We start from the raw sequence: 15949 nt of genomic DNA, 5'->3' as shown, positions 1-15949 counted from the left end.
ATGGTTGACTAGCAGGAGAACTGGAGCCAAGACAACAACATTCAAGGAACAGAAAAAAGAATTAATGAAATCTCTAAGTAGAAATGAAAAAAGAGAATGGATCTTAAGATGCTGAGCAAGTGACATAGAATTATACAATCTAAATCTGAAAAAACAAGAAAACAACCGAGGAAAATATTTTAACATTTCTGCATGTTCCTAAGGTTTTCTGCTAGGTACGCCACAACTCAGGATTCAAGAGTGTGCCATCTCACCCCGGCTATGACAGTCCAGAGACTATTCTAGAAAGCTGGTTAGAAGGGAGGCTTCAGTCAAGCATCACAAAGTGTCATCTGCTGAAGTCTTTAGCTCTCTGGTGAATGAACAGGAACACAGGAGCTCCAAGACACTCAGCTGTGAAATTTGAAGTTAACTAGCAAGGTATCACACTCACCCAGTAACTGGTTGCCTGATCTTTCCTTTTACCATTGAGTACAAAGGGAACAAAGAAAGGTTTAATGAAGTACCACATTCCTCTTCGGACCAGGCACTTCAGTCTTGCCTCCAGTAGCTCTGCATGCTTACAAAGTAAGAAAGACCTTTGACTTCCATAAAATTCTGCCCTTGTACTCACCCAAGCTGAATACTTCGATTTAAAGCTAAAGTGGCAAGATGAACTGTAGACTAGGAAATCAGATAAAAATGGCTCCCTCTTACTCAATCTGTTCACTTTGGCTTATCTGCTCACATGATGTCCCGAAGTATTTTGACATACTTCACGGCTAGCTGTGCTAGGCCAAGTTGCCAGCTGGACGCCGACAGGTACTGCCCCCCATGCACTGCGCTTTATCAACTTTCCTGAAGGCAGGCACCCGGTGCAAGGGCAGCCAGACTCGCATGAGCGTCCTAAACACGGTGCACACACACCAAAACGGCCACCCCGCCGAACCCCGGCCAGGGCCGGCGGACGGGAAGGCGAGTTGGACTCCCCGCTCCACCCGTCGTGCTCCGACCCTCAGCCGGGGAGGGTGGAAACGAGGGAGGGAGGCGGCCTGGGCGGCAGCAGGTGCCCACCTGGCGCCCTCCCGCAGGGCCGGGCCGGGCCGCGCTCGGGGCCGCCCCCGCCGCAGGTGCCCGCCCGCCCCGCCGCGGCCGCCCGGCGCTCACCCGGCCTCCCGCATGACGTTGCTGTCGCCGCAGTCGCAGGCGCCCCCCGCCTGGCTCCGGAACATGTTGTAGTCGTGCCCGGCGTGCTCGCCCTGGTGGAAGCACTCGGCGCACAGGCTCATGCAGGGCGAGATCCCGCACGTCCGGCACCGGTAGGCCACGAAGTTGGCGGTCCACACCAGGCCGCACAGCGTGGCCGGGTCGTAGGCCCGCACGGCTTGCACGAAGCTGTCCCAGGGCTCCCCGCCCGACAGCAGGCAGCGGCACCACTCCAGCGCCTCGCCCGCCGCCTCGCCGCCGCCCGGGCCCGCCGCCGGCGCCAGCACCCGCTCCAGCAGCGCCCGCAGCTCCGCCGCCGCCACCCCGCCGCTCTCGCCGCCTAGCGCCGCCTTCAGCCGCGCCGCCGTCGCCCGCTTGTCCCGGCTGCCGGCGCCGGCCATGACGGGACACCGAGGGGCCGTCACGGCCGCTCCGGCTCCGCGCTCCCCCCGCCGCCCTCGCCGCGCTCCCCGCCCCGCGGCGCCGCCCTCTCGCGATAGCCGCGGCACCGGCGCCCTGCCCGCCGCCCGCGCCCTCCTCCCGACACCGCCTCTCCCCTCCCCTGAACCTCCCTCCGCCTCCCGGCCCTGCCCTCCCGCCTCCCACCGCCCTCCCAGCGCGCAGGTGCGCGCCCCGCACCGCCCACTCGCGGAACGGGACTGGGGCGGGTCTCGGCGGCCCCGAGGAGCGCGGAGGGCGCACCTGGGCCGGCCCCGGCGGAGCGTGTGTGTGTGTGTGTGTGTGTGTGTGTGTGTGTGTGTGTGTGTGTGTGTGTGTGTGTGTGTGTGTGTGTGTGTGTGTGTGTGTGTGTGTGTGTGTGTGTCTGTGTCTGTGTCTGTGTGTGTCTGTGTGTGTGTCTGTGTGTGTTACCGATCCGGAGCGGGTACCCTGAGACCCTGCGCTGCTGCCGCTGTGTCCGGGGCGCGGGGTCCCGACGGGCTGAGGCGGTGGCGGCTTTGGGGGCAGGAGCACCTGCGGGGGATGCAGGAGGCACCTCCGAGGCTTCGGGCGGCAGGTCCGCGCTCGCTGCCATCAAGCGGCCCCGCCGGGACCGCAGAGCAGCGCCGGGCTCCGGCAGCAGCGCCGCGTCCCGGGCTGTCCCGGGTGCCCGCAGACCCGCGCCCAGCGGCACCGGCGAGAACGCCCTCGGGTGCGAGTCACCGTGCCTGACACACACATCGGCGTGTTTAAACCTCGATAAACTGGTTTTCAACTGTGCCCTGGGAAACCTTAGAAGAAAATATCCGTTCCTAAAGGAGAATAGCCTTCTGCCCAACAGCAGCGGACCCAAGGCAGCTGCCGCTGTCCCGGCTGTGCCGCTGTTCCCGTGGCTGCCCGTCCGTGGCGGCTCCTGCTGGTTCCCTGAGGGCAGAGTGTGGGGCACGCGGTGCGGCGCGTCTCACACCCGATCGCAAGAAACAAAATACAGGAGAAGGAGGGAAATCTGTTACTCTTTTCTGAACGACCGCCCTTCTCAACGTCGGGGCAGGAGCCAGTTCCGTGCCCTGCCCCTGAGGGCGCTCAGCAGCGGCACCGCCGGGGACGAGCCTGGCCGACCGGGCTATCGCGGGCACCGAGCAGCGGGGACACGCGAGGGGCAATAAAACGTCCCGTATTTACGACACGCGGCACCAAAGCTCACACTTGTTAATCAGACACAGGTACAAGTTCCGCTGTGTTTCGTTCCCGCAGGTGCCCGTCAGCCCGGGAAGGGGCGGGCAGGGGGCGGTGCGGCGGAAGTGCGAGGAGCGCTGCCGGGCCGGACCGAGCCGTGCGGGGCCGTGGGCGCTGTGAGGGGCCGCGGTGCGGAGGGCGGCGGGAGCCGTGCGGGGCCGTGGGCGCTGTGAGGGGCCGCGGTGAGGAGGGCGGCGGGCACCGTGCGGGACCGTGTCCGCGGGCAGGGGCGGGCGGGCCGGGTGGTTGGTGGCGGGCGCTGAGGGCTCGGTGCCTCCTCGGGCGGCCGCGGGCCCCGCGCCGGGGCCGGTGGGGAGGGAAACAGGGGCCCCGCCGTCCGCGTCGGAGCTCGTTCCCCGTCACTGGTGTGCCGCCAGCTGCATTCCGGGAGACAGCTGCATGAAAACACCCGGGAAATGCTGAGGAATAGTGGGGGATTTTAGGTATAAAACAATTCAGTACGTAGTTTGTTTATGTTATTGTAACTGATTGTACGCTATTCTCTTTAGTTAAGCCATAAACATGAAGAAATTAAAGCTTAAAGAACTGGAAAGCTGTCTTCAACAAGCTGATACTTTTGAAAGTCCAAAACTACTCCTTGAACAGTATCCAACAAGACCTCATATCGCAGGTAGAGGTGACCCACAGCACTGTTGTCTCTTTCACTAGTTCTTCATCAGAACTTGTAACTCAAAAAGTTTTTTCTACTGCATTATCTCCTTTGAAGACTGCACACTAAAAGTAGTTAAGAAATTGTATCCAACAGGAATGTAATTATTTAGAAGTATACTGGTAATGCACTATCGAAAAACCAAATAAAAAACTGATTTAAAAGATTACGTGATAGAAGCATCTTAATCTGTAACTGTGAAAGCTGAAATGGACTTATTTCATGGGACACAAAACCAATAAAAGTGTATATACAGACATTCCTCCATACCTTATGATTTTTGCAATATTTTAAATCCTTATATTGTTTTTTCCAAAACAAATTTAGAGGCACACTTTTTCCACAAACAATACAGCTCTATGTGTAATCTCTCCAGCAAAGATCTAGAGTTCTGTAACTCATCAAAATGTTTTTGAGTCTTCACATATAAATGAAAAAGAGAATTACAGGCAGTGAGAACATCAGCTTAATTTTGCATTACAAGAAACCTTTAGTTAAGAGTTTTCTGAAGGCAGACGTAGCTCCTCTTGATTAATCAGATGTGTATTTGATTTATTGACCAGTGTTGTTTGTTTTTTTCCCCAGCCTGTATGCTTTATACAATTCACAATACTTTTGATGATATTGAAAACAAAACAATTGCAGATTTAGGATGTGGTTGTGGTATGCTCAGCATTGGAAGTGCAATGTTAGGAGCAGGGTAAGTATTTAATTCTAAGTTCTGTTTATGTTTCTTTCTGGCATGGAACAGTAGAAAGTGAAATTAAAACACAGCAATGCTGAACTAAACTCATTTTAGGTATATAATCTGGTGCATAATCAGATTAATTGACTGTTAATAACCATTCCTACTGTGAAAGTGATGGACAGTTGTCATGAGCTTGGAAGTCAGAGTACTTGCTTTCCCCGAAACACTAAATGAACACATGAAACTTCCTAACAAAATCTAGAATTATATTTGAGAAAGTGCAACAGAACAACTTGGATTTTTATCAGCACTAACTTTATCATGTGTGCTTACATTTGTATGTGTTACATTTCCTAGATAGAGCAAGTTGTGTACACAGATCCCTTTCAAAGCTTTAATTTGCAGCACACTAATATGTGACACTTTTCTTTTTAATAGATTCTGTGTGGGATTTGACATAGATGCAGATGCACTGGAAATATTTAATAGCAATATTGAAGACTTTGAGCTCATGAACATCAACATGGTTCAGTGTGATATCTGTTCATTATCTGATAGCATGGCAGATGCTTTTGACACAGTTATTATGAACCCTCCATTTGGTACCAAGCATAATAAAGGTTGGTAATTCTGAAAATCAATTAGAAATTATTATGAATAAAGTAGCAAGGGAAGTGCTTTTAGTGAAGCATCTCCTTTATTAGTCAGCTATTCTAAGTACCTAGCATTTTGTTGATCTGGAATCAGCTTCCTAAATACAGATTAATAACTTCAACATTGTAGCCTAGAGTCACTGGGTTTGAAATAAAAATTTCATATCACTGTCATTTTACCAAAAGCAATTGGGCAAGTTTTAGAAATACTTTGTAATGTGTTCAGTGCTGTTTCTCAAATAGCTGGTATTCCAGAAAAAAATAAGCAGATCTTTAGCTTGCATTAACCAAGTCTAATAATTTCATCATTCTTTTAGGAATTGATATGATTTTTCTGAAAACTGCTCTACAAATGGCAAAAACAGCTGTATATTCTCTTCACAAAACTTCAACACGGCAGGTAAGTCTTTCATTTCAGATGGGCAAGCCTTGACCAGACAACGAAACAGCTGGGATTTAAGGATGATGTCCACAGCTTCACTGATTTGTTCACACCTTTATGGGGGGATGTTTGGGGTAAATATTTATGTCAAGTAACTGCAATCTCACATACATCAAGATAAGTATGTGATCTAATGCTTCAGCTTGAAAATCAAAAGCACAGGAGACTTCTTAAATAGATGTTCATAAATCAGTGTAGAAATGAGCTTTTAAATTTACCTGTATCCATTTAATATTGTAGCACATTCAAAAGAAAGCAGATGAATGGGAAGTAAAGATGGAAGTCATAGCAGGTAATATAAGTTTGTTGTTAACTGAAAAAAACCAGACCACCTTTTGCTTGGGGTAATACCTATAAACACTACTAGCCACTCATAACAGCCTGAGGGCAATTTACATGTGATTTAACACTGAAATGACACAGGTATTTTTTTCTAAGCAGACTTTTTTTTAATATCTTGCTACTTGGCTAGAATACAAGCAGGCACTTAAAGCTCTGAGGAATACATATTCTGTGCAGAGATGGGTTTCTTCCTGGACTAGATTTTGTCTTCAAGTGGAAGATACCTCCCTTCCTGCTTTAAAACAAGATTGTTGCCAACAAACAAAAGCAAAGCAGTTGCTCACACAAAAAAAAAAGTCAGTTCTCACACACACAAAAAAATGTCCTGTCCTTAGTCACCTAAGTATTTTTTCAGTTATTTTATTATCTTCCTTATTCTTAAATACCACTATAGCTGTACCACTAGCTTTACACAGTCATAGAACTTAAGACACGAAATGCTCAAAGCACAACTGCATTTCAGGCATCCACTTAACTGTTTGATGTGGACAGCTTAAATGTTCAGTCATCATCTAGCCCAGAGACCCAAACAGTTACTACAACAGAGGTGGGCATTAGAAATAAAGTACATGGATACAGGGTTTAAGTGACCAATAATCATTGTAGTCTAACAACTATTCTCTGTACTATTCACAGAACTTAGATTTGATCTACCAGCATCATACAAGTTCCATAAGAAGAAATCAGTAAGTATAAAACCTAACAGAACTGAGAAAATGCTGAGGTAGATAAATTCTCCTTATGAAAATTGAAGTTTTAGGGCCATATGTACTGGATGGTGGATGTTGACAGCACTGGAGAGTTCACTCTGATACCAACAGGTTCCATTGCTGTTACTACATTTTTTAGCTGAACAGTGAAAGGAATCATTATAATGCCAGTCAAAGCTATAGAAAGATTAAAGCCAACACTGCAGCTAGAGGTGATAAGCTAAGGGCTGCCTCCTTGACTCAACTCCTATTTGCTTGATCTTATCTGCACTGGGACTTAGACTAAACTAAGTGCTGAAGGCCAGAGTAAGTGTCAGAGCTGTAGAATTATTTCAGTGTGCTGTGCTCTCCACCACAAATAGCTACAGCTACTCCCAGGCATCCTGGGGGGAGCAGGAAGAAGCAGTGGACTTCACCCACAAGTACAGACCCAGTCAGGACACAAGTATGGAAGCTTAAGCCCACCATGCAAGTTTTTGGATACTGAATGCTGGCCTGGAGGATGCATATCCCCTTGGTTACCATAGGGCAAGTAGACAGGAGACTGAGCAGTCTGAAGACTGTTAGGTATGATGAATAGCAAAGACTAGAAGCCTTAATCATCTGTACCTGTGGTCTTGGTGACCTCAACTGAAAATAGTTAAGTCTGTCCTTCAGCTTTGCTACCTGACAGTTATGGTGTTATACTACATTAACCAGACTCCAGGAGTAAGCAGTTTTAAGTTCTGAATTTATTGCCAGCTGCTATTCAACAGAACAAGGTTACTGAAGTCCAAAACCTTTTACATTTGAATGAGATGCTGGAAATATTGAGAGGATCTGACAGTATAAACAAAACTATAAATATAAAAGCTTTCCATGGTTGTATGTTAGGAGTAAGCATGCTTCTTAAATAAAAGAAAGCTGTAACCCAAAAAAATGAAGCTTTTCTCTGCTTGTAGGTTGACATTGAAGTGGATTTCATTAGATTTTCTGCCAAGAAACTCCTGAACTGAGGCCTGTCTTTAAAACCTATTGAAAATGGAACAATAAAACCACTAATTCTTAATTTTTTAAAAATTTATTTTAGTATTACTGATTGCCATCTCCATTTTCTGTTTTCAGTTGTTTTGGTGCAGGTTCTTCCTTTTCTGTTTCCTCTAGTGGTCTCTTCTTGGGACTTGCTGGTTCTGCAAGATTGAATGTGTAGTCATTTACAGTAAAGAAAAGCATTACCTGAAATACGGAAAAACCACAAACCCTTCCTACCCTGTTAGTTCAAGGATGAGCCTGTTACCTGCAGGCACTGCCTCACTAGCAGGTTTACTTATTTCTATGACTTAGAGCTTTTAGATGTTCTAAAATACCACGTTTGATTTGAAGAGCTTTGTCCCTATGTAACTCAGCTGGAAGGCAGGTCAGAAAATAAAGGAATACAGTCTGCCATGAGGTTTCAGTGGGGTTTAGTTAAGTAGGTGCCATATCCAATGAATAAGCTAAATACTGACAGGCAGAACTATTAGTCTTCTCATATCCTCAAGGTGGAAAGAAAAGCACCACTCAAGAGAGTGGATCTAGAGTTGTGTAATGTAGCTGATAACCACCATCTTTCAATGCAAAATGCTTTGGACGGCCCTGCAGTACAGCCTTACCCATCTAGTAATTATCTTAGTAAGCTTTATGGACAGTTCTGGAAGGAATAAAGCACAAGACTCCTAAAGTTACTTTACTGATACTGACAAGAGGGCAGAAATACTACAATCAAGAGATAAAGCTGAAATACTTGTAAGAAGCATGAGTACTTCTCCAGAAAGCAGCTCCGTGTACTTAAGCACAGAATGACATACCTGTTTTAGTATCATCTTCACCACCTTCTTCATTCTCAAACTTAATTTTCTTGCCCTGAAACTGTACTTTTCCTTTTTGTGCACCCTGAGGTATTTTTCCCCCTCTTCCTTTTCCTTTCATTTTGCGCCCTGTGGAGATACAAGATCATGAACTTTGTATCATTTCTCTTCTAACTGGCAAGTTTAAAGACTTTACAGTTAAGTCAGTGTGTAGTACATATTCACTGCTTGGAATGAATTTCACACAATGCCACTTCTAGGACATTATAAAGGCTTAAATTAATAAAGGGAGGACCTTTTGTTTTCTGTTTCAACAATTCTTGCTGATCTTCCAATATTTTTTTCAGAGCTTCTTTCTCTGCATCTCCTTCTAGCACTTCCCATGCAACATCCTTGTTCCGAAGCTGTAAGTTTCCATTATGTGCTGTTTGGGCTTTTTCCAGAGCTTCTTTGGCAATATCTTTAAACAGGATAATTCCCTTAAAGAGAAGAGTGGCATCTGCATTTGAATCTTACTGCAAAAACATTGAACTACAATGATGAATAACATATCCTGTTAATTACCTCAGCAAATTCATTACTTTTGCATGACGTAAAACATGTCTAGCCTGAATCAAAGCCCTTAGGCTGGCCTAACTAGCATTCTCAGTTTTGGCCTTATCAACTAACAAGGCTGGAACCCTTATCTGTTCTTTTGAAAGAATTTAATGGAATAGTTTAATTCTGTAAATTTTCTGAAATTTCACAAGACAATAATTTACTTGATTACATAAGAGAACAAACATTTAATCATTCATTTTTGAACTTCAAGAGCAAGATCTTAAGTCCTTGTCCAAGATTCTACTGACCTCCTTTGCACCTCTGACAAAGTGTATCCACTTGATTTCTCCATGACCAGAAAATACAGCATGGAGGTCTTCTCTGCATGTTTGGTCATCTAGATCACCAGAAAACTTCAAAAGGCATCCTGCCTTTTCTTCCAGAGACTTCTGCATGAAATAAAAAACCCACACGCTTTCATTGAAGAGTCAAGCTTGAATATTCTTATTTTCCTCCTCAATCCTCAGACTTATTAAATGTAATGATAAATAAGCAACTGAAGTTACAGTAATTCTAGCAGTTTTGCTTTGTACCTTAGTTATGCTCATGTCAAGTCCTGCACAGTGTGTCCCCTCTCCTTTTTTTGATTTTTGTTTTGCTTACTATGATACACCTATATGGAACTTAGGACTTCTTTTCCAGAAGGAAGTTACACTTTAAATTCTACAAAAAAGTTTTCTGAAGGCTGATACCTCAGGTTGAAAAACTATGTATTACTATTGTATTCTTAATGGATCCTCTAAATACCACAGAAGAACAGTCTTCTCAATGGTGCATTCAGGATCACATCTGAACAAGTAAACATGCCTAGTTCAGAACATGAGCTTTCAAACAAAATTAGTCTACTGAAAATAAACACTGTGACAAAACAGTCTTACTGTAGGTCACCTGGAAAAGCTGAAGTGACTTTCTAGAAAGTCCTCTATATTACAGAATTTCAAACAGACTATCCCATTAGCTTTACAAAATGTAAGAGCAGGAGCATGTGCATGGATTTAAAATCCATAAAAAAGCAAGAATTACAAAATTTTCAGGTATAGAGATTTAAGAAAAGAAACCCATACCATTTCAGCATCTGCTGCTTGTTTCTGTTTCTCTTCTTTTTCCCTGCAGAAAAGTTAAATTAGTTATGAGTCAGTTCAAGTGTAGTCAGGTGAGCAAAACCAGGCACTTTGGTTGATAATGACTTACTGTTTAGCTCTTGCTTTTGCTTCTACTTTATTTTGTTTCCTTTCTTCATTCTTCTTTGTACAATACTCCTCCCTTCAATTGAATAAAAGCTAAGTTAATATAAAGTATTCTGTTATAATTACTTTATAAGGCAGCAGTAGACAAGAAACAGTTGAAATTGTTTTTCTGAGTTGAAGTGCTAGTCTCCCAAAGGTACAGCTGTCAATACCTGTACGACAGTTTAGACACTCAAACTTCTCAGGTCAAGCCAGGTTTGTGTCTAAATCCACCCCTGACCATTATTAGTTCATACATCAGTTAAGAGGACTTACTTGAAAAGTACTATCAGCTCTGTGTCTTTGTACTTTTGATTTGGTATCTCTGTGAACTTCTTAGCAGATTCAACACTATCAAAAACTGCAAATATTGAACCCTGTTAAATGGCAAGAGACATTGAGTGTTAGAGTAATTGAACACAATGTTGTCCAGGGTGATCCCTGCCCCAGGTCTAAGTGGTCATTCCAAGAGCTACCTTAAATGTTCTCTGCAATGTTCTTCTCATTTGAATGTTTTCAACTGGACCTTTATCTTCAAGCCATTCTTTGATATCATCAAGAGTAGCATCTAGTGGAAAGCCTTTCTGCAAGACAGAAGGAGCTTCAATTGTATGCCAAAACTGACTCTTAAAAATTACAACATATCTAGTATGAGTTAATTCAAGCTTTTCTCAGATGGTTTTTGGTCTAAGTCATGCAGGAACAGCATAGAGTAAAGGAAGAAATTTACTTACAACATAGACAGATCTGTTTTTAATCGCAGCCTTATACTGGTCATTTAATTCAGGAAGGGGTTTATTGGGAGATCTTCTTATTTTAGTTTTGTCTTCATTTATTTCCATTAAACCAGTCTTGGATTTTCTTAGTGCTTCTACAATGACACTAAAATCTTTTGAAAGGCGACTTAACCTATTGAGTAAGCAGACAAAGGTTATTCCAAATACACAGGCAAAGCTGAAGCCAGATGTTAAAACAGGAATTTACATGCAGTAGTGGAAAGTTACTCTTCTATCCACATTAGTTGTACTTTGTTTTACCTGTTGAATTTGATCATTACTTCTAAAGGTACCCAGCCATCATCTAGTTTGATCTGTTCGTTTAGGAACTTGTCTCTTGGTAAATTGTGATTGCCAAAATAGTACTGAAAAAAAGGAGGGAGGAGAGATTTGTTTACAAATTTTCAGTCTTAAAAGTTCATTTTCATCTGCCAGGTTACTGCAGTAGACTGAGACATATCAAAAGTAGTTCATCTGAACAACTAGGAAATTATAACTTCCTGCTTTAATGTGATCCTTTGCTAAGAGTTGGCTGCAACATGTGAGCTGTAGAAACAAATAAGAAAACACACAAGAACTCCACAAAAACACCCAAACAAAACAAGCCCCACAGCAAACCAGCGTTTCATCCAATGACACTAATGAGGCAAAGGCAGACTGCAGTTTTGTTTAAGAAAGGAGTAAAGCTTATTCTGTTAACAGCATAAGCATTCATCACCCAGATCAAGCTCCGCAGAGTCAAAACTCAAATTTATCACCAACAGATTCAGGTTTTGCTCTTTACTTATTTAAGGAATGTATAAGCAAGAATATTGTATTTGCACACTGAAAAATCATCCACATAGACCAGAATTTCTAGGTCTCATTCAACAAACCTCTAAGATAAAAAAATGTTTATTTTAAATTTATTTTTTAATTTTATTTTATTAATATGTTCTGATTTTGATCTTGTCCACATTCAGTTCAAGACACACAAGCTAATCAGATTCTTTCGCTTACCAGCAATCACCTAACTGGTGTCTAATACTTGAAGCCATAGGACAACTTGGAATGTTTCCACCAATATCATGGTGTGTTAAAAAGTCAGTACACGTTTAACAACAATACCACTCCCTCTAGTAGTCCTCAAATTCACATCACCAAAACTCCAGTTTTGTTAACTATTTTGTCTCAATCTCTGTTGATTTTTCTGTTATGTATGAAAATAATAGCTCTGTATGGTATTGGGCATTGACATGGAGGGATATTTTTATCCTTCAGGAAAACAGTTTTGTTCTAGATGTCATTTTAAGTGATGGTCTCAATTTTTGGTTGTGGGGTAACCCTCCAAGCCTCTAGAGAGAGAAATAGTGAATATAAAGTAGGCATATAAGTTTAGTTGTAATTTTTAGCAATAAATTACAAAGCAGTAAATCACAATATCAAGTTAAGTAATGTGCTAATATTTTGACCAGAACAGATTCCTGAGTAGGAGAACTTTTCCCCCAAAGAAATCAAGGCATTTAGAATTAAAATTCACCCTCCTGTTTGCGTAGGTAGAATAACCCCAGCAAACATGTTAATAAATTGTTTAATGATACATTCACTTGCTGTAGCACCTAAAATGCTACCAATTAAACCTTTTATGTTTTTAAATGATGGTCTTACAAGCAACTCTAGACAAGTATTACTTCCAACTTAAAATACTATTATAACTCTCTTAAAGTATTAAATACCTGTCACAGACCTGTGACATTTTTTAAAGAGCTGGAGATTCAAGTCTAACTCCCCATGCAGTTAACTTCCCATTAGCCAAGTTCCTGCCAATGAATGCCCCCAAAACCACACCTCAGTCCAGATCTCAAACTATAAACTGAACTTACCTCAATTTGTTGACAGATTTTGCTTTCCAAGATAGACATGTTTTCACCATTTCCATTTTCAGCCATTTTCACCAGCTGCGTTGAAGAGAACACAGAGCAAAAGCACTTATTGAATAGTACGTTCTACAGACACATTCTTCGAGCATTGCATTTCACTGCAGCCTCATCCAAACACAGTGACACCCACCTTCTTTAGCCACACATTTATGCCTGTGAAACCTAAACATGATTGCAGAATTCCAGGGAGAAACTATGAAACAACTGGGGAAAAAACTGCACAAGTAAAATACTTTGGTTGCTCAGGCAGCATTTGGCATTCTGCATTCAATATAAATTAAAAAAATGCTGGCACTTCACAGTCTTATTTGTTATTTACCTTTTTCTAGGCACAGATCCTTAGTTCATGCCTAACACCAGCAACAAAGCTGAGAGCCAGTAACTTTGTGCTTTAAGTCAAATCCAATCTCTCATTAGGCAAAGATCAGTAACAAAAACTGTTTCATTCTTACAGAGGTAAACTGAGATACATTCCTGAAGTTTGTCTCCTGTTTAATTTTTGAAAGGTCACGGACCTGACTGAAGGAAGAAATAATAGTATCTGCATTTACTAATAATTCCTAAGGATGTGTAGTTCTCTCCTTTACAAATCTGTCTTCAATGCAGTTCTGTTTGAATACTAAATCAAGTATCTTTGATGACAGGTAGGATGTTTTAACTTAGAAGCAACTTCTCTTAACTGGCAGCAGGTACATAACCTCAGCATATCAGATGCAGTCACTAAGAAAGCAGCTACTCGCCAGAAAATTAACTGGGATCAAAAAATGTCTAACTAGTTGCTCTTAAAATAAGGATAGTGTGAAGATTAATCCTTGAGGGGAAATGCAGCTTTATAAAGCTGTCAAAAACTGGTTTGAATTCAGTTATGAACTATGAAGCACAGATTTCTTCCTTCTCCCTTTGCGCACTAACACCCTTCTTAAATCCAACTACAGAAGATGAAGTGGTTTCACGGCCCTCAGTTACCTCAGTTCACAGATCAGTGATCACAAAGACTACTGGTGAAGATGGGTTTGCACTTGCGTCTTGCAGGTTTACTGGGAGATTGAAACGTACACCTTCTGCTCTTCTGCCACTTGCAGGACAGTAACATCTTTCAGAGCACCAAGATGACTGGCCTGGAAAACTTCCCTGAGGTGCCCTTGTCACAGGGAATTACGTTCTTCATCCAAACACCCACCTGGCAGCCCCATCTGCTTATTTTAGTAGTTTGATTTCCCAGTCATTGTTCAGCCTACTGCAGTCTGCAGTATTCCCATTCCCTCATCTTCCTACTTCATTGCCTCCTTGGACTTACTTTTTGTTCTTTGGCACTTAAGAATCTTAAAATGTGCATCCCAGTCTCTACTGCTGTGCTTCCACCTGTACCTACCACTGTAACACTCTTTAAAGCCTGATTTCAGCAAGTGTTGGTTTCCAGCTATGCTCAGAGCGTGATCCATTTGTCTCTAAAGCACTTTACAAAACCCAGGCCAGGGTACCCAAAGCTGACAGGTGCAGGTACTTCAGAGATGTCTCACATGAGCCACCCTGACTACAGGAGAGACTGACAGTTCACCACCACATTCAGATGCTGGTACTGTCTTAACACTCCTGTGCTGTTTTCCCAACTCCCACCCTGTAAGAGAAACCAGTGCTCCCTTTTACATTATACCCTACTTGGTGTAATTTAGTGGCAGCCTATGGAGCAGTCTCAGCTTTTTCCATGGGAGGAACTAATGACCACTACCCCAGCCTTCCTCAGCCCAGGTACCGAAATACCCAGAACCAGCAACCCAGTTTCCATATAAGGCTCAGCTCCACAGTTGAGAAAACAATGTCTACTTCCTTAGCAGTATTTTCAAGGTCAATACAAAAAAGTGTAAAATGACACAAGACCTGCACAGATTCTTTAGAGCAAGTCTTACACCTGAAAAAGTTTTTCTATAAAGCATACCTGCAGTTACAAGTAACAACAAACTGTAGGCAAGACAGGAAGATTCAAGCTTACCATGTGTGTAATTTAGTTCAGACAGTGATCAAGCTCTAACCTATTTAGAACAAAAGCAGAAGCAGCCTAATTTAAGGAAATTCTAGCCTTGTCTGCACATGCTTACTTCAGCCTCTTTAGCTCAGTCGTTTGGCACAAGACAACTTCCAGATCAATAGTTTTCAGCTGCTGTACAGCAGTGAAGGCTGATAAAAAGCTGCAGTGAACAGCAATCACTGGCTGAACTGCATGCAAAATCTTACAGGAGATTTTATTTTAAGGGCTTTCTTAGCAGACCACACAGACTTGTTTCTTCTATGTGCCAACAGCCTTTATCAGTATTACACAAAATGGAAACAAGTTAAAATAATGCAAGTAGTCATTAGATTTAAATTACAAGTGGAAAATTACAGTGAAGCCCTTTAACTGGAACAGTTAGATCCCACGCTATATTAGTTAGAGCATCCTAAAAGAACTCTCAAATGGATTTTCATCTTACCAGCCATTTAGTTTCAAGGTCTGGACAAGGCTTAATTGCAGGCTGGTTCTACCATTGCTGTAAGAGTGAAAGGCTTCTTATTCAATAGTTTCCCCAATAAAGTAATTGGAACGGTTATTCATACCATGCCTTGTTCAGGAACTCTTGTGTAAGAGGTTTGAGCCTTCTGACCAGATTCTTACCTCAAAATACAGGGGTTTATTTAAGCTAAGGGTTACCTGCCACCACACATTTTCAGCGACGTTACTTTTAACTCACTTTTTTTTTTAGGAGAATCAGTTCAATATAGGAAGAAATTTCTTCCAAGAAGTGATTCAGTAATTGAGCTGTGAGGCCCCGAGCTGTGCCATGAGACCATCAGTTTCCTCTATGACACCTTCCCCCGCCTCCAGCGCCTCCATCCCTCTCCTCACACGCGGGCCCCGCGGCGGGAGCGGGGCGGCAGTGCCGGCTCTGCGGGGAGCGCCGCGGCGGGAAGGGCCGTGCGGCTCCCCCGGCCCGCTCCGCGCCAGACGCGGCACGTGCTCCGCCGCCCCGGGAACCTCCCGCCCAGCCCGGCCCGGCCCCGCCGCCAGCCCTGCCCCGGCACAGCCCGTGGCTCCTCGCCGGGCCGGGCATGGCGGTGCCCGCGGCGGCCCCGCACGAACCTGCGCTCCCGATCCCGATCCGGGTCCGCTCCCGCTCCCGCCGCTCCACAGGCCGCGAGTGGCGCCGCGCGGACCAGCAGCCCCCGCGCGCGCCCGCCCCTCGCGCGGAGCCGCTTCCGGGGC

At 44.0% G+C, this 15949-nt stretch overlaps 3 protein-coding genes across 8 annotated transcripts in view; 1 reads left to right on the top strand and 2 right to left on the bottom strand.

The window, feature by feature from the left end:
- The window catches only part of UBR3 (ubiquitin protein ligase E3 component n-recognin 3), a 102285-nt gene extending 100629 nt beyond the window's left edge, over positions 1-1656 (bottom strand). For all 3 annotated transcript variants that reach the window (XM_071562891.1, XM_071562892.1, XM_071562893.1), the window contains exon 1: positions 1147-1656. In XM_071562891.1, coding sequence (XP_071418992.1) covers positions 1147-1586 — 440 coding nt within the window. In that variant the 5' untranslated portion in view covers positions 1587-1656. The remainder of the gene's footprint in view (positions 1-1146) is intronic.
- A 1096-nt stretch (positions 1657-2752) lies between these two features.
- METTL5 (methyltransferase 5, N6-adenosine) lies at positions 2753-7426 on the top strand. 4 transcript variants are annotated; one of them, XM_071562035.1, is made up of 8 exons: positions 2753-2846; positions 3369-3490; positions 4115-4229; positions 4656-4837; positions 5188-5270; positions 5553-5604; positions 6291-6340; positions 7306-7426. In XM_071562035.1, exons 2-8 carry the CDS (start codon positions 3382-3384, stop codon positions 7357-7359), a joined length of 645 nt encoding a protein of 214 aa, XP_071418136.1. In that variant the 5' UTR covers positions 2753-2846; positions 3369-3381; the 3' UTR covers positions 7360-7426. The 4 variants fall into 4 exon arrangements, with proteins under 4 accessions (XP_071418136.1, XP_071418137.1, XP_071418135.1 ...); XM_071562036.1 differs by lacking the exon at positions 2753-2846 and adding an exon at positions 2916-2988; XM_071562034.1 differs by lacking the exon at positions 2753-2846 and adding an exon at positions 2916-3041.
- Positions 7074-15932, bottom strand: SSB (small RNA binding exonuclease protection factor La). Its single transcript, XM_071562033.1, has 12 exons — positions 15827-15932; positions 12655-12729; positions 11054-11157; positions 10751-10925; positions 10493-10600; positions 10293-10393; positions 9982-10053; positions 9855-9897; positions 9039-9179; positions 8486-8669; positions 8191-8319; positions 7074-7533 (listed from the first exon to the last, which is right to left on the bottom strand). Exons 2-12 carry the CDS (start codon positions 12718-12720, stop codon positions 7436-7438), a joined length of 1221 nt encoding a protein of 406 aa, XP_071418134.1. The 5' UTR covers positions 12721-12729; positions 15827-15932; the 3' UTR covers positions 7074-7435.
- Positions 15933-15949: the final 17 nt, after the last annotated feature.

This window comes from Pithys albifrons, chromosome 8 (genome assembly GCF_047495875.1).
Source record: "Pithys albifrons albifrons isolate INPA30051 chromosome 8, PitAlb_v1, whole genome shotgun sequence".
Classification (NCBI taxonomy): Eukaryota; Metazoa; Chordata; class Aves; order Passeriformes; family Thamnophilidae; genus Pithys; species Pithys albifrons.
Note: the sequence above shows the minus strand (reverse complement) of the source record. Positions and strands in the feature narration are given on the sequence as shown.

Excerpts from the sequence above, each read along its gene's own strand:
- METTL5 (XM_071562035.1), top strand. The coding sequence starts at position 3,382 with ATGAAGAAATTAAAGCTTAAAGAACTGGAAAGCTGTCTTCAACAAGCT. Across the intron at positions 4,230-4,655 it reads AGTGCAATGTTAGGAGCAGG|ATTCTGTGTGGGATTTGACA; the intron begins GTAAGTATTTAA and ends TCTTTTTAATAG. Across the intron at positions 4,838-5,187 it reads TGGTACCAAGCATAATAAAG|GAATTGATATGATTTTTCTG; the intron begins GTTGGTAATTCT and ends TCATTCTTTTAG.
- SSB (XM_071562033.1), bottom strand. The coding sequence starts at position 12,720 with ATGGCTGAAAATGGAAATGGTGAAAACATGTCTATCTTGGAAAGCAAA. Across the intron at positions 11,158-12,654 it reads AAATCTGTCAACAAATTGAG|TACTATTTTGGCAATCACAA; the intron begins GTAAGTTCAGTT and ends CCTTTTTTTCAG. Across the intron at positions 10,601-10,750 it reads AAAACAGATCTGTCTATGTT|AAAGGCTTTCCACTAGATGC; the intron begins GTAAGTAAATTT and ends TCTGTCTTGCAG.